We start from the raw sequence: 23,243 nt of genomic DNA, 5'->3' as shown, positions 1-23,243 counted from the left end.
GCCTGTTTATTTCAGTTAAACAGAATAAGCAAACCAATAGCAACATAGAATCTTAATATTAATTTGTGTCATTTTCATGTTTTACACACAATATTGCAAGTAAAGAACTGAGTGCAATAATCAAAACAATATTTTTTAAAGTGATGTAGACACTTTTTCATTCAGAAGCACCATGTTGCACTTTACACAGAGTATATATAGGAATGGACACTACAGGTATGAACGTTTTACTGAGATTCTATCAAGATCTCGTGATAATTACAGGATTTGATGAGATTCTTTCAGTCTCATTTGACTAATAACAGGAATATTATCATTCATCCTTATTCGTAGTGCGGTTTATTTTTGGAGTGATGGGTGAGGAAATGTGCAAGATCTTTAAATAGCAGTATTATCCTATCTAGAAGCAGAATGTTCCTGATAGCATAAATTCAACTGCTATAGTTAGTCTTTGGTTTAGAAAGTTCTGACTTTATCAAGAAAAGTGCATGTGACTAAAAACGACACCACACTATATAAAAAAGAATTTGAGTGTGCACAATAAACTCCAGTTACTAAGTCTATTGAAATACGAGTCAGTTCTTTTTCTAAGGCCATGTCTACGCTATGAATTTTGGTTAACACAAGTTATTGTGATATCCACCCGTTAGTATATTGCTCGTAGTTCAATGTTTGCATCAGCACTGCAAGTAATCACAAGGGCTGTGGCCACACTTGGCCAAAACTTCTAAATGGCCATGCAAATGTCCAAATCAAAGAATACTAATGAGGCGGTGTGATGAATATTCAGCACCTCATTAGCATTCACATGCTTCTGTCTGTAGCTCTTCAAAAACGCTGCTTTCAAACACTCACAGCTTGGTGCGTCTACACAGGGGTCCTTTCTGAAAGGCACCCATATGTTTTGAAATCCCCTTATTCCTCTGAGAGGAGATTTTAGCTGAGAGGAACATGGGGAATTTGAAATGTGCGGGGTTCTTTCAAAAAGGACCCCTGTGTAGCCGCACACTTTCAAAAGCAGCGTTTTCAAAGCACCACGGCCAGAAGCATGTGAATGCTAATGAGGCCCTGAATATTCAATTCACCGCCTCATTAGTATTCTTCGATTTGGCCATTTTCATGGCCATTTCGAAGTTTTGGCCAAGTGTGGCCACAGCCAAGGAGTGCTTGTGTTAGTGAAGAGCATGGTGCACCATGGGCAGGTATCCCAGCATGCCAGGCACCACCTCTTGATGCAATATCTTTTGGGGAATTTGTGTAACACATTGTGAAGCATGAAGCATGAAACAAGTTGTACAGGGGAGTTGGAACAAGCACAATCCCATCATGCATTTTTTTCTGACCCATAGCTCATAATTTTCATGCCTTTTTTAAACCCCACAAATCTGTGCTATACTTTTCACTGTTTGCTGTGTATGACAGAGGAAGGGAGCCCATGCAGTGCTGCCATAATTTCATAAATATGTTAAATGCAGGAGGAATGATCTGAAGGTATTTGCACAGCAGCATTAGGTACTGCAACAACGGGGCTATAGCAGTTTCTTAGAGGACAGATTACTAGGGGCATAGCAAAAAATAATTCAAGGTTGTTGGTGGTATTCATGGAGCATCTGCAAAAGGTAAAACACCACTTCTGTGGCTGAGGGATGCAATCACATTATGATGGAGGTTTGGGACAAAGAATGGTGACTGCAAATCTTTCAGATGCAAAAGACCATATTCCTGAATCTGTGAGATTCTGTCAACACATGGACACCAGAGTGAGAGTTGGCTTGACAGATGAGAAGCTAGAGTCTATCAGACTGTGGAAGCCTGTAATGCTGAATGCTAGTGATCAGTGGGAAATCATTTTGGAATTAGAAAATCTACAGCATGGGCAACTATCATGTAAGTATGTGAGCAAATTTGTCATATACTACTACATGGGATAGTGTCTCTAGGCAATCTACAGGACATTGGAGGTAGATTTGCAGTGGTGGGGTTCCCAAAAAGTGATGGGGCAGTAAATGACATTCAGGACTGTTCACAAAGCAGAAAGTATGGACATTCTTCCTGATGGGTGAATTATCACTAGCAATGTTGAAATGCCACTCGTGGTCTTGGAGGACCAGCCTACCCAGTACACTCTTGCTTATGAAGACATACTCTAACCATCTTACATCTCCAAGGAGGGATTGAACTAATGGCTCAGCTGGTACAGAATGACAGTTAAACCTGTGTTGGAGTAGGTTGAAAGGGATGCCGGTGGTGTTTACTCACTAGATTAGATCTCACTAAAAATAATATTCCAATGGCAAAAGGTGCCTGTGTGTCCTACGTAATATCTGTGAGGCAAAGTGGGGAAAGTTTGGAGGACAGAGATGTAGCAGCTGCCTTCAAACTTTGCACCAACAGACACAAAGATCATTAAAAAAGCTTGTGCAGATCTGCAGCTGAGAGAAGCCTTGAAGCAGTCATGTGAGGTGATAGAATCTGTTATACCTCACCCTGATGTATGTAGGGGGAGGGGCAGAGTTAGGAATTGTGTGGTGTTGGGTTCAATGGCACTAAGCAGTGGCACTATTTTCCAGTGGCAGTAGTGATCTTTCATTTCTTGTGGGACTAGGCAAGGCTGGGGAGAGGCTTGTGGAGCTGATATTTAACTGATATTTAGGTGACTTTTCACTTTTGAGAGTCACAAAGGCACAAAGAATACAGCTGCTGCTGGCATCCAGAAGCCATCCAGGCCTGGATGCTGCTAGCCTCTTTTCTGCAACAGTGTCTGACAATGTCATCACAGAGCAGGAGGAGAAAATGTCCTACCAGGGCAAAGGAAATAAATCTGTCATTCTGGAAATCTTTTGGGGAAGAAAGCAGGTTACCCAGGAGGATATGAGGGACAGTCCTGAGTACATAAGCAAACAGCTCCACAAGCCTCTCCCCAGCCTTGCCTAGTCCCACAAGGAATGCAAACAGATAATTCTATTTCTGTGTGTTGTATCTCTACCTTTTCTCATATGAATAAACCAGTGGAAAGAAGATACCTGTGTCCTGCTATCTTGGAGGTAGGCCAGGTGCTAACTTCACATTTAAACATCTAGACTGCATGCACACTCTTATGTGAGATTCCTTCCCCTGGGTTGGACTCAGCCATACCCAGCTGGTGGGACTGGTCAGACTGTGGTAGAGTCATCAAAAGCTCCTAGCTTGCAATATAGCTGGACCCTCTAACTAGAAATCCTCCTCATAGCTCTTCAATTCATGGGTCTCTGTCTCAGGCTCCACTAAGCTATCAACAGTGATCTGCAAGGTAGTGGTGAAGTCTCCCACAAGTAGGTCATGCCACACATTTTAAAAGTGGCAGGTCAGTGACTTGCCACCAGATCAACTATTGCCTCTCTGTTCTTACTACATGTCTGCTACTGTTCCTTCACTTTCATGTGACACTGCTGCTGATCCCTATTGTACCTATTCATCTGTTTCCCTTGGACAATCTTTTCATACATGCCTACATTTCTCTGTCTGGTACATAGCTATGGCTGCATAGCCTCTTCTCCTCACAGGCCCAGGAGATCCAGTGAGTAAATCACTTAACTTGCCTGTTCTTCTGTTTCCTATCTGCAAACCGAAATTAACGATACTCTCCCAGCTCTGTAAAGGGCTTTGAAAAATATAGATAGAAAACCCTGTAGAAGTCCTTGTTGTTTATCAGAATCTGCAGAAAAAGCTCATTTAAACCCAAAGGATATGAGAGCTCTCTCTCTCTCTCTCTCTCTCTCTCTCTCTCTATTTCTCCATTTTTTGTCAACTGGCAGTATCCTCTGGCAAAATCTAGAAGGGACTATGGCCATCCATACTCAGTTAATGTTCTCAGCCTCTTGGAACTACCAAAGGATGGAGAAATAAAGAATTCAGAAATAAAGCTGGGAACTGTGAAAGGGAAAGAACATAAAGATTTAAGAAAATAGTCACTGTTTTCAGAAAACATTTAAGTTTCTCAAATATGTGGTAATTAAATCCCTAATTACTCTCTTCATCACAGAGACCAGACACAAGTTCCAACGAGCTGTCATTCTAAAATGATAGTTATTTTCTTAATTACTTTAATTGCTTTTCTTTTAAAAGAGTTTTTATCTTCTGTTGCTTCAGAAGGACTCAATAGCTGATGTGACAGGAGACAGTATATTAGTGCTACTGTGAAACTCCCAGCTCTACTTGATCACGCAAATGCCTGCTCTGCTTTATAGATAATAGGAATCTAATGTTATAGGGTCATAAAGTCATTGAAAATTGCAGTGGAAAAGGGTTTCAGAGCATGTAGTCTCCCAAAATGCAATCGCTCCTGACAATATATTACTCAGTGTATTTTCTAGGGCTTTAAAAACATCCTTAGTTTTGTGTTATTGTTGAGGAAACAAATTAATTTGTAAGGAAGAAGGTTGAAAAGTCTGTGGTAACTATTGGTGCTTTACTGGCTGTGAGCCGATGCCCAGGTGCCAGCTAAAGGACTGGTGGGGCAAAGGGGGTGATGCCACACCAGCAACTATGCTAAGCAGCCAGGGCAGGCTGGGTTGTTTGGTTTGTGTTTAGTTCGGGTACAGCAACAAGAGGAAAATTAAATTTAGAGAGGCTTTAACAGTTACCCACCAAATGAAATTGATGGGTAGTAGGTTCAAAACTAATAAAAGGAAATTTTTCTTCACACAGCGCACAGTCAACCTGTGGAACTCCTTGCCGGAGGAGGCTGTGAAGGCCAGGACTCTATTAGGGTTTAAAAAAGAGCTCGATAAATATTTGCAGGTTAGGTCCATAAATGGCTATTAGCCAGGGGTAAAGTATGGTGCCCTAGCCTTCAGTACAAGGGCAGGAGATGGATGGCAGGAGATAAATCACTCGATCATTGTCTTCTGTTCTCCTTCTCTGGGGCACCTGGCATTGACCACTGTCGGCAGACGGGATACTGGTCTGGATGGACCTTTGGTCTGACCCAGTATGGCCATTCTTATGTTCTTATGTTCTTACTTTTTATTTATACAAAGATGGAAACAATTTAACTAAGACAAGTGATCAAAGTACCACAATTGTGAATTTTTGTTTATAACTTTACTAACAGTTAATAGGAAACCGCTGGCAGCGATTTTACAACAGAAGTGGCTGCCGCGTGTAAAAGGGGGTTTTAAACTGACCGCTCAATTTATGAATGAAACCAAGATGGCCGCCGAGTGAGTGACAGGATAATGGTTTTTCTCATGGTTACTAATATTTACAGAAGGTAATTGCTGACCACAGATCGCCAATTAAGGTAAGGTAAGGACCCCCTGTGGTTTGATAGACAAGATAATGATTTTCTACTGTTCTATGTAAAAGATAGTGGAGGATCACAGTGTTCTAATAGATCAAAGGGGCAAAGGCGTTTTAAAGATAAGGTAAGGGCTTCCCACAGTTTGAGTGACAGGCTAATGGTTTTTAGCAGTTTATAGCCCAAAACAGTTAGTACCCGCGGTTTTTAAAGGGGAAACAATACAATTTAACTTAAGAAGAGTTTTAGACAAACTAGCTAGCTTAAACTAATACAAGTAATGTGTACACAAGAAAGGCAAGTTGCAGGTGTGATTTTCACCCCTGCCTCTTAGACCTGGTGGAACCAGAGTCTTTCCCTCAATTCCTATAGGAAAGAAGTGTAATACAGGTGTAATTCTTACCCCTGCCTCCTAGATCCAGTGTGACCCAGAATCTTTCTCTCAATCCCTCGGGAAGAAGTAGATACGAACCAGGCATCCCCAGTCTCGGGAGTTAATTCCAGACCCGGCCAGCAGGTGTAGGTGATTGAAACTCAAAGGGGGGGTGGGCTGCCAAACCCCTTTTATACCCCTTTTGTCACGTAGGCTTCTTCCTGGTCTCAAGTGGCCAATCGGGAGGAATGTGTTTGAACCCAGGTTTCCCAGGGAAGGTGCAAAGCTCAATTTGCACCTGTGAATTGTGGACAATTGGGCACCTTTGGAGGTGATGGGTGGAGATTCCCCATTCTTCCTGGGGAAGTGATCAGGCATGTCAATTACCAAGATCAGCCAGAAGGGCGGCCATTAGCTAGCCCATTCACTGTCTGGTTTTTGTGTATAGTAGAGAGGCTGGGCGAGACAGCACACCTGCGTTCCCAGGACATCAAAGGCTAACTGTCTCCCTTGCTTCTTTCTCTCTCTGTCTCTCCCAGTGGTGGGAGGGAGAAGAAAAAAAGGCCAAATCGGGGGGTTCATGTCTGGCTACACTGGCGCACTTAGAAAAGTGCTGTAAAAAGAGAGAGACCTGTATCTTCACTTCCTGGGTTATGCAGGTTGGGTAACTTTTAGACCAAACTGTTTTGTTCTCTCTTAGGAGTTTCCTTTGTTCATGTTTTAAAAGTTTGGTCTTATTAATATTTATAAAAAATTGATATTACATTCATGGCTATATTATCCTTCACATCCTGGGAACTATACGAGTGCTCTGACCTTCCCTGTATGTTTTGCATGAAACAAAAATAGTTCAAGGAAAGAAAAAACATGTGGCCACGTGGCCAGTTCAGTTATTGCTTTCTGCTCAAAGGAATGTCACAATTACTGTTCTAATGCTTTCATCTTAGGCACTTGATTTAAAACATGAATCATTTTTCACCTCACATAAGTGTTGAGTAATATTGGTGAGGTTACTAAAAATGTGGATTTCTATCCATCTGTACGATATGCTGAGGTTGGATCATGTGACTTTAGTTCAATTCTTTACCTGTGGTCATCAGTTATGTGCTAAAACTGTTAAAAACGAGGACCTACTATTCATCCTGCGAGCAAGTGTCACATCATTAGAGGGCCCACTGGACGCAGCTGTAGCAAATAGAAAGATGTGTCTATAGGGGATGTTGAAAAGCTCCTCTCCATTCAAAGCAAACAATCAATAAAACATTGCCCAAGTTGGTATGGGCTGTGGTCAGTTTCAGAGTGGGAAGCACAGAAATGATACAGTTTAATTGATTGGTTGTGACAAAAAAATAATCTGACTGCATTCCTTTACAAAAGTAGTTGCTGTTGTCAAATTCTTACCTAATAAACAGGCATTACAAATACATCTCCACTACAGAGGACAACCTCACAGGGGCTGCGTCTACACTTGCCCCTTCCTTTTGAAAGAGACATGTTAATGAGGGAGTTCAGAAGATGCTAATGAGGACTACCATGAATATGCAGTACCTCATTGGCATAATGGCGGCCACATGCAATTCAAAAGTGACGCTTCTGGGATGCACACCCCCTGTGTAGACAGCGACCTTTGAAAAGGACCCCCAGATTTCAAAAGCCCCTTCTTTCTTAAACCAAATAAGAAAGGTATTTTGAAGTCTGGTGGGGTCCTTTTGAAAGACCTCCGTCTACATGGGCGGCATGCGTTCTGAAAACAGCATTTTTGAATCATGCATGGCTTCCATTATGCTAATGAGGTGCTGCATATTCATAGCAGCACCTCATTAGCATCTTCCAAACTCCCTCATTAACGTACCCCTTTCGAAAGGGAGGGACCAGCTACCTTTATTGAATCCTTTGTATATGTATTTGAATTACATATGAATTACATATGAATTACATGGTGGTCCATTTTACACCTTTTAGGATTTACCAAAGATTTACAAACCAAATTAAAAATCCAATGAAACTATTTTGGAGAGATTTTGTTGGAAGAAATGAATATATTTGTTTTACAATAATGCACATGAGAATATTAACATACTGTATTTAATCAAATGTGGGATTTACAACAGAGCTTAAAGGTTGCATTAATTATTGCTTTTTCAGGGACACGTATTCTTGGGGTGATTTGTCCACTGTCAGGAGAAAAAAAATCTTTGTAAATATTTCATCTGTTATAATATTTCTGATTTTTCTCTGTCTCAGGAGAAAGGATGCTGGGCTCTTGTCTTACAAAGAACATCTACCTGTGAGTCAAGTGGTGGTTGGAGATATTGACCGATCTGGATCAGAATCCAAGTTAACTGTGGGTCCAGTGCGCTGCCAAGGAGACCGTAAGTTTACATTTATATATAATATAAAATTGCTATTGTTCCTGGTAAGCTTGTAGCGCTGTTGGGACCCAGAAAAAATGTTTTCCCCCGACCTCAGCTCCTGCAAGTTACATTTTGCTCAGAGCGACTTCCTAGCAGAGTCTAGGATGTACAGAGAAAGTGGAACAAAATGACCATAAAGCCACCAATATAAAAGGCTCCACTTTAGATCTAAATCGTGGGTCTTCATTTTTCTTGTTTGCTAAATGAGTCAACTCTGAGTACCCAGCTAAGTTTATGGTGATATAAACAGCAAAGGAAATAGCATAAGAGCAGCACTCAACAGCTGTGATGCTGCTGAGTGCTACTGTTAATGCCATTAACATTGCTATTTACATCACCATAAGCTAAGTTTATAGAGATACAAATAGTAACATTATGGCTAAATGCATCATTGTAAAGTCAGGTTATAGCTGGGTAAAGGTTGACATTACTGCTAATAAGTATCATCCTCACCACAGCTCAGTTTTGACTTGTAAACCAAAGGTAGTTCTCTGTAGAAGTCTTTAGTTTAAAGCTTGTGCACTGGCGAGGGGAGGTATACTTTCAGACTTGATCTGAAGGAGGTGCAATGTCAGAGTTATAAAGATTAAATGTAATAGAGTTTTTTGTAATAAATGAGGGTAGGTTACTTCAAAATAAAAATAAAGGAATGAAATTGGCCTAGCCTTTATTATCTTTCAGAGACATGATTGGCAGGGTGGTTCCTTGTGTTGCTTTCAGATACATATTTAGTTCATTTTCCTCTTGGAGAATTTTTCTAATTTCTGCTAATATTCATTCTGTTTTCTGTGAATGTATTTGATCACTATTGTGTACAAACATATTTCATGGAATCTTTGTAACCTGTTCACAGCAACTGATTTCTGCTTATTGTGTGTGGGATGTGACTGATCACCTGAGTCAGAAGTTGCTCTTTCTGTTCCCTGATTTGGACATTTTAGAAAAAGATTTTACAATTTTTGACAAGAAAATGAGGAATTGCAAACACTTTTTCATTCACACATAACTGTCGTCATTTGCTGTACATAAATACCAGGATGAATAGAAATGTATATGAATTCAGTTGTTGCCAAATATTAGTGTGAAGAAAACCTCATTTGCTCAAGTGCTCACAAGTAGGAAACATCAAACATGGTTGAATCCAACAGCTCTTTGGGAAATAAGTGGATTCCTGACAGTCCGTTTGCCTGGTGTTCAGTCTGCTGTTTGACTTACGCTGCTAAGTTTTATGAAGTTATAGATTGTATCCTGTGAATAATTTCCATGGTCCTGAATTTACCTTGAATTCCTGGCTACCCTCCATCCATTATTCACTGGATTCTTAAGACGTCTTCCTTCCTTACCCTATCAAACCTGCTGCTGTATCTCAGGCCAGGCCTGAGGGAGAAGATCCCTTCTCTATCCCATGTGTATCTTGCCAAGGCTCATGAAGGTTAATTAATGAATTTGTGTGGGCTGCATTGAAATCCAATTTGGGAGAAGATCTTGGCTGGGAAAGTCAGCAGGCTTGGAACTATTTTCATTTTCAGCAACCCATGTTGGATTGCATTTGGTCAGCTGGGCAAAGGCTGGAATATCATTTAAATGGATTTTGGAAAAGAAAATTTCACAATCTCCTTAGGGCAAAGTTATGTCCGCTCGATCTGGCCAGTCCAGCCTTGATGGTGGACAAATCCAACCCAAGTGTGCCAATAGCAGGGAGTCATAGGCTACATCTACATTTGTCCAGTAATCAGGCTGATGGGAGATTACTAATAAAGTGCTGCGATGAATATGCAGCACCTCTTTAGGCTAATTCTCCCCCACGGCAATTTCAAAGTGTCAAACTTTGAAGTGCTGACATGCTGTGCAGCCGGGGGTACTTTGAAGTGCCGGCGGCTACACACATGCCAGCACTTCAAAGTTTGGCATTTTGAAGTTGCCGTGGGGGAGAATTAGCCTAACGAGGTGCTGCATATTCATCGCAGCACTTCATTAGTAATCTCCCATCAGCCTGATTACCATACCCCCTTCGGAGAAGGGGGCAAGTGTAGATGTAGCCATAGTGAGTGTGGTGGTGACAGCAGAGGCTACCAAGCATGCTTCCCCCATGCTAAGCAGCCAGTGTGGGAGGGCACCTGAGCCTGCGTGCCCCTCCCTCAAGGCCTCACTTCTGTTGGTGGGAACCACTTTGAATGTGAATTGCTGAAAAGAATTTCAGAACATGACCGGGGTGACCATGTAGATGGGTTTGTAAAATCGCTCCCCTCCATACTGGCCCTTTATGATTCAGCCTTATCCCTGATGTAGCACTGCATGAGAGCCATTCTCCCTGACGGTACCATGCAGTGCTAGTGGTGAATTATTGCGGGTGAAAGTCTGTCTCTGCTACCCAGAGCCTCTTAGCAATGGTCACCTCTGAGATGGTGCTATGGGACATTTGGAGCTGCACAAGATGACTGATCCTGAAGAGGCCACTTGTGGCCTTTATGAAGTGTCGGTTATACACACACCAGTCCAGGGAATCTTTTGTTTTAGCCTTCTCCTCTTTTATTTGTATTTGTTTGTGTTTAACTGTGCAGGGAGGTTGGTGCTTGGAGGGGTGGAATGATTTGTCAGGAATGGTGGCACAAGTTGGCTTGAGGCTCCTGCACATGGGGCAGTGCTGGTTAAGGGGCAGTTTGTTCTTTTCCAATAGAAATAACAAGACTGCCACCTTTTATACTGATGAGCATAGGCTCAAAAATGGGGATGGAATTCAGGGTGTCCACATTCCATTCTGAGCTCTCCCACAGAATTTTAATTTTCAACACAGTCGGTTCATGTAATCTCTCGGTGCCTCACTTCCTCAGTCTATTTCCTTTCTCTGCCCATATTGAATATGAACTCTGTGTAGCAAAGACCTTTTCCTGCTAATACTTTGTATAATGCCTATGTGATAGGGGATGTTCTCCCCTTGTGAGCCCCTCCTGTCAGTAGCACACAAATTCTCTTTCTTCTCCCAGTGCCCACTATGAGCAATTAACCTTATCAGGTGGGTCTTCAGTGGCCCAGCCGTCCCACTAAGTCACACAGTCAAACTCTCGAACTAATCCTATGGAGAGTAACAAAAAAAGAGTCCAAGAGGGTCAACTACAGTACCCTTGTCATTATCTGTGCCTGCAGCCGTGTCTCTCTGTCTCTGCATTCAGTTCTCAGCCTCTTTCTTGGCTAGCTTTGTCTGCATCTGCCCTTGCATAGAGCTTTGCCCCTAGGGCTTTCTCACTGGAGACCCCTCAAATCCTGTCTTTCACCTGGACCTCTAAACAAGACTTATCTCCGTCTCAGGGCTTAGGCTGTCTTCGCAGTGGTCAGTGAAGGGACCCAGTCCCTCCCACTACTCGTGGTCCCAACTGAGGGACCCTGCAAACAGCAGCCATGTGCTCAAGGCTTTATAGATTTATCTGGTTTCTGTGTGAAAAAATCCCATTGCTCTTGCCCAATGTGTGTGCTCTATGTTGGATAAAACCATTTGTCTGTATCTTTTCCCATTGTGTCATCTTCGTATTGGTGAATATTTCCTGAATGCTGCACTGGGCCTTCTGAGTGGAGGAATTAGAGCATACTTAACCAGCTTGTAGGAAAAAAATGGAGTCTGATAAATGTGTCTGGCACTATACCACACCCAAACTTTAAGTGAGCTCTATACAAGTGGACCAAAAATGTTTTTCTTTAGTTGTTCCATTAGGTGCATCATGCTAATACTGTAACAATGAAGATAGATAGATAGAATATACAAATTCTTTGGTGGATTCCCACTGCACTCACACAAGCATGGAAAAGAGAAAAGCAAAGTGGTTCTGTGAAATCTTTGCATTTCCCAATCCTGAAGGCAGGAAGAGACTGTTGTGTCCATTTGCCTCTGGTGGGAAGGATTCTTGTTAGGGAGCAACATTCTTTTTCATACTTCTTTCTGCAAAGGAACGTCCTTTACACCAGGAGCAGAAAGAAAGCTGGTAGAGAGCCACTGCATTGATCGCATCATCTGGGTATTCCCATTACCTTTGGAGTATCCCCAGAATGCCAGTTAAACAGTTCATATAGACTCTTCATTAGCAGAATTGCATTAATACAAAGGAGATATCTATTGTAGTGGACACTGTACAAACGCAATAACACAAAAACAGTCATGGCCCGGTCTTTCTGCCGCTGGAGTGGTGCAAAGGGAGCACAGTAAGTGTGAGAAGGCACACTGCCAGAGCTTTTGCTGTGGTGGAGAAAGGTTTCAGCAGCTGCTGCCGAAGCCTTTCCTTGCTGCATCACCTCTTCTAGAAACACTCTGGAACAGGCAAGAAGCAGGACACTACACTGCTAAAAATAGCAGCATAGACATGGGAGCCAGTGCTTGGACATGTAAGCTGCGTCTACACGTGCACGCTACTTCGAAGTAGCGGCACCAACTTCGACGTTAGGCGGCGAGACGTCGAAGTCGCTAACCTCATGAGGAGATAGGAATAGCACCCTACTTCGACGTTCAACGTCGAAGTAGGGACCGTGTAGACGATCCGCGTCCCGCAACGTCGAAATTGCTGGGTCCTCCATGGCGGCCATCAGCTGGGGGGTTGAGAGATGCTCTCTCTCCAGCCCCTGCAGGGCTCTATGGTCACCGTGGGCAGCAGCCCTTAGCCCAGGGCTTCTGGCTGCTTCTGCGGCAGCTGGGGATCTATGCTGCAGGCACAGGGTCTGCAACCAGTTGTCAGCTCTGTGTATCTTGTGTTGTTTAGTGCAACTGTGTCTGGGAGGGGCCCTTTAAGGGAGCGGCTTGCTGTTGAGTCCGCCCTGTGACCCTGTCTGCAGCTGTGCCTGGCATCCCTATTTCGATGTGTGCTACTTTGGCGTGTAGACGTTCCCTCGCTGCGCCTATTTCGATGTTGGGCTGAGCAACGTTGAAGTTGAACATCGACGTTGCCGGCCCTGGAGGACGTGTAGACATTATTCATCGAAAAAGACTATTTCGATGTCGCAACATCGAAATAAGCTATTTCAATGTTGGCTGCACATGTAGACGTAGCCGTAGAGAGCCATGTAGTGTAAATACTTTTGGGTTCTGGCAAGTAGGGCACTCTGCTGTGTCTACTTACCTAAGCTGTGCTTCACTGTCCACACTACCATTAATACCATGGTAGATGGCCGTGCTGTGGCTGTACTCTATAAGCTGACGTAAATGTTGGCAGACCTTTAAGCTGTGTTGGGTGTGTTGTGGAAGTTTCAGTGCATTGCACACAACTCAGACAAACCAGCAGTGGTTGCGCTCAGTTTGTTTTCAGCATTTTTTAAACAACTGTGAGGACTGGAAATGTAAGCTTATTTTTTAATGAAAACTTATCCCAAATAATAATTGTGAGATTCAGGGTGAATTGCACAGCAAATTCTCCTACCACAGAATTTGTGAGGCCATGACTTTAAATAAATATTGGAATTTGGCAGGGTCCTTCTTTGTGTGCTCTTTCTGCCCTTGAAGGGATAAACTATCTACTTATCTTTCCAGATTAGCCCACTTCCCTGGGCCCCCTTTCCTTTGTGCTCTTGCTGTTGGCAGGTGAGAAGAAAAATGTAAGGGTATTTAGTTGTTTGCTTCTTGAATTTATATATTTTTTCATTTCTTCTAGTGCTGCAGTTTTTTATTCTCACAGTGGTTTTTTTTTTCTTTTTTTACTCTCAGAGCCATGATTCACTACTTAGGCTCTACTGCCATTATCTTTTATCTCTGAGATGGGGAGGAAGGAGCTGCTACACTTACTGCAGCTGTCTCCACTTAGAGTTTCAGGAAGTCCAACAGCAACCCTATTTCTGTCCAATCCCTACCAACAAGGGAAAAAATGTCCTTGACGGATGATAAAAATTCAGGAACTAATCAAAACTCTGTTCCTACACTAGTCCATTGATCTCTTATGTTCTCCAGGGAAATATACTATGAGTTCTTTATTCATTGATCCTTTCCCTATCCTTCATCATTACTCCTTGCACGATTTGAGACTATTTTTGTTTCTTAATATTGCTCTTATTTTAATCTTGTATTTTCTTTTGAAAGCTATTAATAAAGCTAGCGTACTAAAGAAAGTAACGGTGTGCATTGGGTCCTGATATTTTTACGGAGGTATTTTATTGTGACCTGCAGTTTGCACAGTAATCATGCTTTATAGACTTTAAAAAAGTTTATAGATGCTCATAAAAGCATTTCCTTTTCCAGGTGTGTTTGTATATTTAGATACAATACTTAACATGTATCATATGTACACATCAGTATCCTAGCATTGTAATAAGTTTCATTAGCTATCATAAGAAATAAGCTTCCTGAGTCATATGTTCACACTATTTTCTTCATTTCTTAAAAGAGGAAGTCATTTACTAGAGCTCCATAAATCAATGAAACTGAAGTCCTCCCAGGGACAATAAATCCATTCCTCTTAGTTTCAGCTGATCTATACATTGGAAAATAAAAAAAAAAAACCTCATATAAAGTTCACTAATCTTGTTTAAACAACATGATGCGATGTTTGTTAAACACTGTCTGCTTAGCATCGTATCTTACATAATAGCTCTGTGTCATTGGAAAATTCCAACGCAATTGATATATTCTGCAAAATAAAGTCACAAATTAAAAGCCATAACAAGGCTGTCCTAGTGATTTTTTAAAACATATGCTCTTGTGTCCCTGACCCTCACATAAGTCTTGTTTTCTTTCAATGTGGTTTTCGGTGATGCCACCAGAGTTTCAGGAAAAAAAGAAAAAAAAGTCACAGCCTCTGTGTGACCTTGTAATTCTCAGTTGTAGTAAACTCATAAACAAGGTCAGTTTTTTTAACTGGCTGCACAGTGTGTTGGCTAATCAGGCCAAGCTGGTGGTGTCAGTATTAAATATATCAGTGTGTTATCTCAGTAGGTGTCACAGGTGAGCAACAATTTATAAAGGCAGTAATAAATAAAATAGCTCTTTGGGAATCTTGGCAAGAGAAGGTCTACTCCTACCACGTCTTAGATTTAGCCAATATTTCAATAATGCAGGTCTTTGCCTTTTAGTTCACTTAGACATGGAAGCAGGGTGACAAATTCCAATTACCATGACAGTAATAATAAAGGAAGACCACTATTTTCAATCGTATCTCCCTACATGTCGATGCCTAGCCATATAAATAGATAAGGCCTCATTTTCAGAGGAAGTTGGCATAGTTTGTTCATTGGTGGCAGTTTGAAATTCAGGCCATTTCTAGTAAGGTTCTTAATTATTCAGTTTTGAAAATGTGAACCTCAATCTGTTAAGTCTTTTATTGTTTACAAGGTAGGTTTTGTTCTATATGTCTCTAAAGATGGTCAAAACTCAGAATTTCTATTCTATGAGAAATTTCAACATTTCAAACTGGAAAAAATAAAAAAAAAATTCTACAAAACTAAATTCTTGAGAAAACATTTTTCAGGTTAGTCAAGACATTCTGCTTTCATTGAATCTAAATGTTTTGTTCCAATGTTGACTTTATTTTGTCATGTACTATAATATAAATTTCAATACATTTCTAGATAAAAGGTCATTTTGAAATGAAACCTCAAAATACATTGTTCTGATCAAGTCAAAATGGCCCACTCTGGCTTTATGAACCTTCCTGATGGGACTACTTATAAGGTGGGGTGCATAACTGATTGAACGACACTTCTCAGAGGGTAGTTATCACTGGTTCACAGTCTTACTGGTAGGGCATAAAAATGGGGTTCTTCTGGGATCAGTTTTGGAACCAGTTCTGTTCAATACCTTCATAAACAATTTAGATAATGGCATAGAGACTATGCTTATAAACTTTGTGGATGATACCAAGCAGGAAGGGTGTCAAGTGCTTTGGAGGATGGGATTATAGTTCAAAATGAACTGGACAAACTGGATAAATGGTCTGAGGTAAATAGGATGATGTTCAATAAAGACAAAGGCAAACAACTTCATTTAGGAAAGAGCAAGAAGTTTCACGTATACAAAATGGGAAGTAACTGTCTAGGAGGGAGTATTACAAAAAGGGATCTAAGGGTGGACCAGAAGCTAAATGAGTCACCAGTGTGACAATGTTTCAAAAAAAAGCAAACATCATTCTGGGGTGTTTTAACAGGAGTGTCGGAAGCAAGACGTGAGAAGTCATGTCTCAAGTCTGCGCTGTGCAGATTAGGACTCCACTGGAGCATGGGAAATACTCAAGATCTCTGTTCAGGGCTAGGTTTAATGTGTCAAGTTTGCAAATGAATTCCAGTTCAGATGTATTCCTCCATAATCTTGTGGTAAAATTCTTTTGTAGAAGAATGGCTGTTTTAAAATCCATTCCTAGATGCCCAGAGAGGTGAAATGTCCCCCTATAGGTTTATGTGTATTCCTATTCCTGATGGTGAATTTATGTCCAGTCATCCTTTGATGCAGAAACCATCTGGTTTGCAATTTCCACACTTTGATTTTCGCAGGAATGGGACACATCCTGCTTAATTTGCTTCATGAAGTGGTCTTACTAGTGACAGTAACAAGTTTTTCTCCCCTTCTCCCCACTATATAAGCCCTGGATTCTGTTTTTCTACTCTATTCATCTGAGGAAGTGCATTTTACCCAAGACAACTGATGACCTAATAAATGTGTTCGTCTCTGAGATTTTTCAGGACTGCTTATTTGTTCAGTTTACACTATAAATTGGATTACAAAAGCAATGAGGTAAATAGTAGTGCATTGAGGTTAGCAGTGGATGATCATGAAAACCTCACACTACATTTCCAGTGGTTGCCACTACCTCTAAGAATCAGAAAATTAAAACTCTTGCGAAATGAAAATGTTACTTTTTATAATTAATTCTTTGTTCAGGAACACTCTGCCATATAACTGTTGACATGTTATAAAAGTAAGTTTACCAACAAACCATCAAAACTATGTAAGACAAAATATTGCAGCAATAATAATTAAGGCTACAAATCTGTCTTGGAGGTCACGGATTCTATAATTTTATAAGACCCACAGTGACTTTTTTAAAATTCCAATAATTTAAGACCTGAGAGGCAGGGCTCTGGGTTTGACCATGAACAGCAGGGCTCCAGCTTTGACTTCAGCACTCGGTGGCAGGGGTCTGACTTTGGCTTAGAGAAATCTGTGATCTATTGCTTCTTTCCCATGTTCTTTATGGGTACTTTAATAAAAAGAGCCAGGCCAAAATCACAGACCATCAAAGTGTAACTGAGCAGTAGTAAGAAAATCTTCTGAAATAGGTAAGCCTTAATGCCCATGTACATGAAATCTGAGGGGTAATGAGGCATGCAACACACACACACACACACACACACACACACACGTCTTATGAGCCAGGAACAAGTTTCAGGAAAAAATTACAAAACAAGATAAGCGGTGTCATTGTAGTAGAACAATTTGTGAATAGAGGTAAGAGGAAGGCCAAAAACATGCCACAATCTTGTGTGTTATGAGATGTGGTAAACACGTAAGCAGGGTTAAAGAACAAGAAGTAATAGAACCAATAACAGACAGCTAAGGAAATACCATAAATGATAATGAGTGACCTAACAGAATTGTGTAATAAGGCAGAATAACTATATATAACCAACACAGAAACCAATGCAATGTGGACCTCACTGATGGGCCACCATGCAGGTGCCTTCAAAGACTAGAGAACTCCCACTGGTCCACAACTGACCAGGGACCCCAGTTTGCCTAAGGGACATAAGATGCCACTTTCCTGTCATGCTCTTTAGTCAAGGGGTTTGTTAAAACTTGTCGGGAAATAAACTGCTTGTGTTTAACAGACATCTTGTCAGTGTATTTTGTACTCAGAGAATCCGGTGTCAAACCTGAGATAACTTTTGACTTCAACAGAACACCTGCCTAATGTTTTACCTTCATTTTGATCACTATTATGCAAACTTTTCAATGGGTGTGGTTGGAGATGATAAAATATGAATGATTTCCTGCTTGCCATTTTGATAAGAATCATCCATTCATTTAATCAAATTGTTCTGATTATTCTTTAATATCAAGCTGCTTCCTTCAAAAGGATGCCTTGGTAGTTGTCCTACTAAAATTGTCTAAATAAACAAAGCCACTCTATTACGGTTTTTAATAGCTAATTGAAGTGGTTTCGTCTCCAACAACTGAGTCTATGTCTGTCTGCTCATCTGTTACTCTGCTTTAGGCCGGATAATTTGTTTGAACGTTTAAATATAAATGGAATTTCTTTTTGCCTATGTGAAGGAAAATGTTTTGAACAGTGAACAATGTTGGAATGTCCTGCTGAGATGCCTGCATATTTCCAGGTGAACCTAACCCCTTCCTATGTCTCAGTAATAGCACAGCATGACTGATTGGCATATTAGCATCTCTGTCCTAGACTGGTTCCCTGATATTAAAAATAGATGAAAAGCCACACCCTCCTTGAGGATGGGAGATTGCAGACCAATAAGATAAATATATGTAATTTCACTGTCACACCCTTCCAAACTGTGCTCATGGGACTGAAAGAAGAAGCAAGAAGGTGTGTGCCCCTTAATAGCTTCCCTTCACACATGATTATATCCCTTATACACTGCCAGACAAGTGCTATAGGTATAAACTGGTGTTCAGGGCACTGGATTTTTGGAGGTTAGAGTGTGGTCTTGTCTGATATTCCCTTTTAAGTTCAGCAATTACTGGAAAAGGGGAGGAAATACCATACAGTATTTACAGAGTTGTCATTTCATCAGAGGGAATTCTCAGATGATGTAAACCGGAAAATTAGAGTTCAGAGTGAAACTGTCCCTTATATAAGTTCTCAGTGAGCAGTGTCTTATTATGGCAATGTATGATCCATGGTGGACACTGTCATAAACAGGACTGGAGAATTTAATGTCCCTTGTTTCCAAAGGAGATTAGGGTTCTGCTGCATGAACAATAGCATGTGCAACTGTAATTTTTTTAGGTCCTAACAGAAGATTTCTTTCTCTTTTGATTCAGTTCCTCCTATCTTCAGCTAAGCATGCTTGACATTTGGCCCCTACTACTTTCTTTCATGGGAGGAAGTAGTTTTGTCTGAGAATATGCAGGAAAGTAGCCCAGTGAAGCAGTGTAAGTTTAATTGAGAAACCTTTTCCACATACACTTCTGGAGCTACATCCTTTTAATGTCACCTAAAGGGCCAGGGGAAGACATGGAATTGTTAAGACTAGTGATTTCCATCCTCACGATACACTGATCATAGGCCTGTCAGCACTTACAACTTAGCCATTAAAATTCACTTTGAGTTGAAATTTTGTATACAGATCCCCAGTGGACTCACAAAGCAGACTGGACACATGACCCAGTTTTAACATGAATCACAGGGACTCTCGAAAAAGACTTGAAATTTTATCAGCATTCTATTCACCCTCAGCTGTTTTACTGGGGCTTGGATTTACAGAGTGAATGTGATAGATAAAGATTTTTTTATTGGAAAAAGAATAACATAGCAGTTAAATGCGTCTGTCGTCCATTGCACAGGTCAGAAAAGATCTGAACCAAATAGACTGAAATGATGTTACCATGAAGACGCCACCATTGAAAAGCTAGACTGTTTCTGTGTCTGACCTAAGCAACAGGACAAGCACACTAGAATGTCTAACAGTGCAAGAAAGAAAGAAATGCATAGTAAGGATTATGAGTTAAGCGTATGGAAAAGCCATATTACACTCCTGCAGTCGGTAATTAAGGCAGCACAAATATCCAGATAAACCTATTTTAAGTAGGTCTTGTCTTGCTATAGAATGTGGGATATTGTCCTTTTCGAGCAAACCTTGAATCTTTATATTGGTTAACTTGGATGTTCTGTTACATCTGAGCTGTACCTGAATGTAGTGGACAGGAGCAATTGCCAAATGCAGATTCAAAATCTAATTTATTCTACTGGCATGTGACCACACACATTATGCTTGGGGGATACCAGGCACAGCAGAGTTCCATTCTATTCTGCCATGTCCCACACCCCTCCCTAACTCACCTTTGTCTCTCCATGGCATACCCTTGAGTAAACACACTTTTCCCATCTGCTCATGTGGACAATGCATAGGCTGACATAGGCAAAAGCAGAGCCACCTGAACCAAATTTAGCACAGTGAAGTTTCCCTTCATTATAAGAATGGCCATCATCAGCAGATTGAAGTCAACCTCATTGGACTTGTGTGATGTACCATCACCTTAACAAAAAAAGAGAATCTGGACCTTTGAGTTTTGCCTAGGTTTAGTTGTCAAAAGTTATAGGAAAAATGCTGAGAGAAATTTGGCAAGATTATTTCTTCTGGCCATGTGTTTTTAGAGCAGTTTTCCATATGGTGATAAATGTCATAGTACAAGTTGAACCTCTCTAATCCAGCAGCCTCAGGACCTGCCTGGTGCTGGATGAGAGAAGTTGCTGGACTATGGGAAGTCAGTAGTGTCTAGCACATTACCAACATTTCCACTGCTTACTGGGTTCCTCGAAGACATTTAGGGGTAAATTAGAGCTAAATAACATCACAGAACACTGGCAATCAGGACTGGTGACTGGAAACAAACTTTATGGGACCCCAGGAAATTTGGCCACACCCATGATAAATGGTCATCTGGCTAACTAAAATCGTGCTGGGTTACGGCTGTTGCTGGACAAGAGAGGTCTGGATTAGAGAGATTCAAGATGTAGTCATAAGAATAAATATTTGATATGGTAATTATATCAGATGTAATTGATCAGAAAACAATTATAAAAAGGCATAGGAAATAAAGCAGTGTAATTTGCTCTGGCATTCAGTGAGCGTTCAAAATGAACGTAGTTGATATTTCAGTGGAGCAAATTGTCTTCTTTTTGAACTGAGGAGAATTGGGCTCTAAGGAGCCTGAAGGAGCAGAACAGAAAAAAGTTAACCAAGCAGGAAAAAGAAATAAAATAATTGTCAGCTTTATCATACACCCTCCTGCTAATTATGTTCTGAACACACTCCCTTCTTGCCCACCAATATGTAAATCAACCAAGTCTGGCACTTTCACTGAACACCAGAGCTACGTCTACACGTGCACGCTACATCGAAATAGCTTATTTCAATGTAGCGACATCAAAATAGGCTATTTCAATGAATAGCATCTACACGTCCTCTAGGGCTGGCAACGTCGACGTTCAACATCGACGTTGTGCAGCACCACATCAAAAGAGGCGCTGCGAGGGAACGTCTACACGCCAAAGTAGCACACATCGAAATAAGGGTGCCAGGCACAGCTGCAGACAGGGTCACAGGGTGGACTAGCACTTCCGGGGCAACAGCTAGCCGCTCCCTTAAAGGGCCCCTCCCAGACACACGCAGCCTGCACAGCACGTGGTCTGCAGAGCCATAGGCATGCACATCTCGAGCGACACAGTCATGATGGACCCCCAGCAGCAGCAGCAGCAGCAGAAGCAGCAGCAGCAGCAGCAGTCAGAGGTCCACCCAGCCGCCCCTGCAAGAGCAGTGCTCGCCCTGCTCCATGCCATGCAGGAGGCAGCTGAGCACCTCCTTGCCACAGAGGAGGAGCTGCCCGCAGGGGAGGAGGACGCAACCCCCAACCCTGGAGCACCCCACCCCCCCCGCCTCATACGCCACCGGCTGTGGAGCTACCCCACGAGCACCGACTGGTGGGAGCGGCTGGTGCTCGGAGAGTGGGACGACAACCGCTGGCTCAGGAACTTTCACATGAGCCAGCAGACATTTATGGAGCTATGCCAGTGGCTCACCCCTGCATTCAGGCACCAGGACACCGCTATGCGGCGTGCCCTCAGTGTGGAGAGACGGGTCGGCATCGCTGTCTGGAAGCTGGCCACTCCAGACAGCTACCGATCCGTGGGCCAGCAGTTTGGCATCGGCAAGGCCACCGTCGGGGCTGTCCTCATGGAGGTAAGAGGACCCATGGGGGGAGGGGGAGGCAGCTCTGGGAGGGCAGGGGAGGGGAGGGGAGCCCTGGCAGGGGAGGGGAGGGCAGGGAAGGGGAAGGGGGCCCTGGCAGGGAAGGGGAGGGGAGGGGAGGGGGGCCCTGGCAGGGGAGGGCCACACACACCCTGCTCTCCCCTCATTGGTGCTCTCCCATGTGCTTCCCCTGCGGGTCATCCGCGCCATCAACGCCACGCTCCTCCACAGGCTCGTGAGGCTTGGGGACCCGGATGCTGCCATCGCGGGCTTTGCCACCCTGGGCTTCCCCAATTGCTTCGGGGCTCTGGATGGGACTCACATCCCCATCTGCGCCCCGCAACACAGTGGAGGACGCTACATAAACAGGAAGGGCTACCACTCAGTGGTCCTCCAGGCCTTGGTGGACAGCCGGGGCCGTTTCCTGGACATTTATGTGGGCTGGCCTGGCAGCACCCATGACGCCCAGGTATTCCGGAACTCAGGCCTGTGCCGCCGGCTGGAGGCGGGGACCTACGTCCCCCAGCGGGAGATTCCTGTGGGGGACACCACCATGCCCCTCTGCGTCGTTGCAGATGCGGCATACCCACTCCGGCCCTGGCTCATGCACCCATACACGGGCCATCTGTCTGCCAGCCAGGAGCGCTTCAACCAGTGCCTGAACCACGCGTGCCAGGTGGTGGAGTGCTCATTTGGCCGCCTCAAAGGGCGCTGGAGGTGTCTCCTCACCCGCCTGGATGTGGGCCCCACCAACATCCCCCAGATTGTGGGTGCGTGCAGCGCCCTACACAACCTGGTGGAGAGCAAGGGGGAGGCCGTCTTTCAGGGCTGGGCTGTGGAGGCCGGCAGGGCCGATGTGCAGCCACCCGCTGCCCCCAGTCGCCAGGTGGACCCCGAAGGGACCCGAGTCCGGGAGGCCCTGCAGGCCCAGTTCGATGAGGCCACGGGGTGAATGCTGGCAGGTCCCCCACTGCACCCCCCCATCCTCCACAACACGCCCTGCCCCTACACCCACACCACAGAGCACCCAAGAGCACACCCCCCCAACTTTTCTTGTAAAAATAAAAGCAGACAGTTGTTTGTGAAATCAAACATCTTTTGAACTCTTATTATTAGGGAAAGTCTAACTTATATATGTATATATTATAAAAACAGGGATAACATGAAAGGGGAAGACAAGGAAGGGGAGAACTATTTACATGGGGGGGTAAGGATCAGCATTGGAAAATGGGGGTCACAAATACAAACTATTTACAGCAAAAAAATAACTTAAAAGTGGGGG

General features: G+C 42.9%; 1 protein-coding gene across 1 annotated transcript in view; it reads left to right on the top strand.

Annotated features, from left to right (window-relative positions):
- Nucleotides 1–23,243, top strand: part of CNTNAP2 (contactin associated protein 2) — a 1,212,102-nt gene that overhangs the window by 932,507 nt on the left and 256,352 nt on the right. The window contains exon 15 of the mRNA XM_074985481.1: nucleotides 7,896–8,023. Coding sequence (XP_074841582.1) covers nucleotides 7,896–8,023 — 128 coding nt within the window. The remainder of the gene's footprint in view (nucleotides 1–7,895; nucleotides 8,024–23,243) is intronic.

This window comes from Carettochelys insculpta, chromosome 2 (genome assembly GCF_033958435.1).
Source record: "Carettochelys insculpta isolate YL-2023 chromosome 2, ASM3395843v1, whole genome shotgun sequence".
In the NCBI taxonomy this organism is placed as follows: domain Eukaryota; kingdom Metazoa; phylum Chordata; order Testudines; family Carettochelyidae; genus Carettochelys; species Carettochelys insculpta.
Note: the sequence above shows the minus strand (reverse complement) of the source record. Positions and strands in the feature narration are given on the sequence as shown.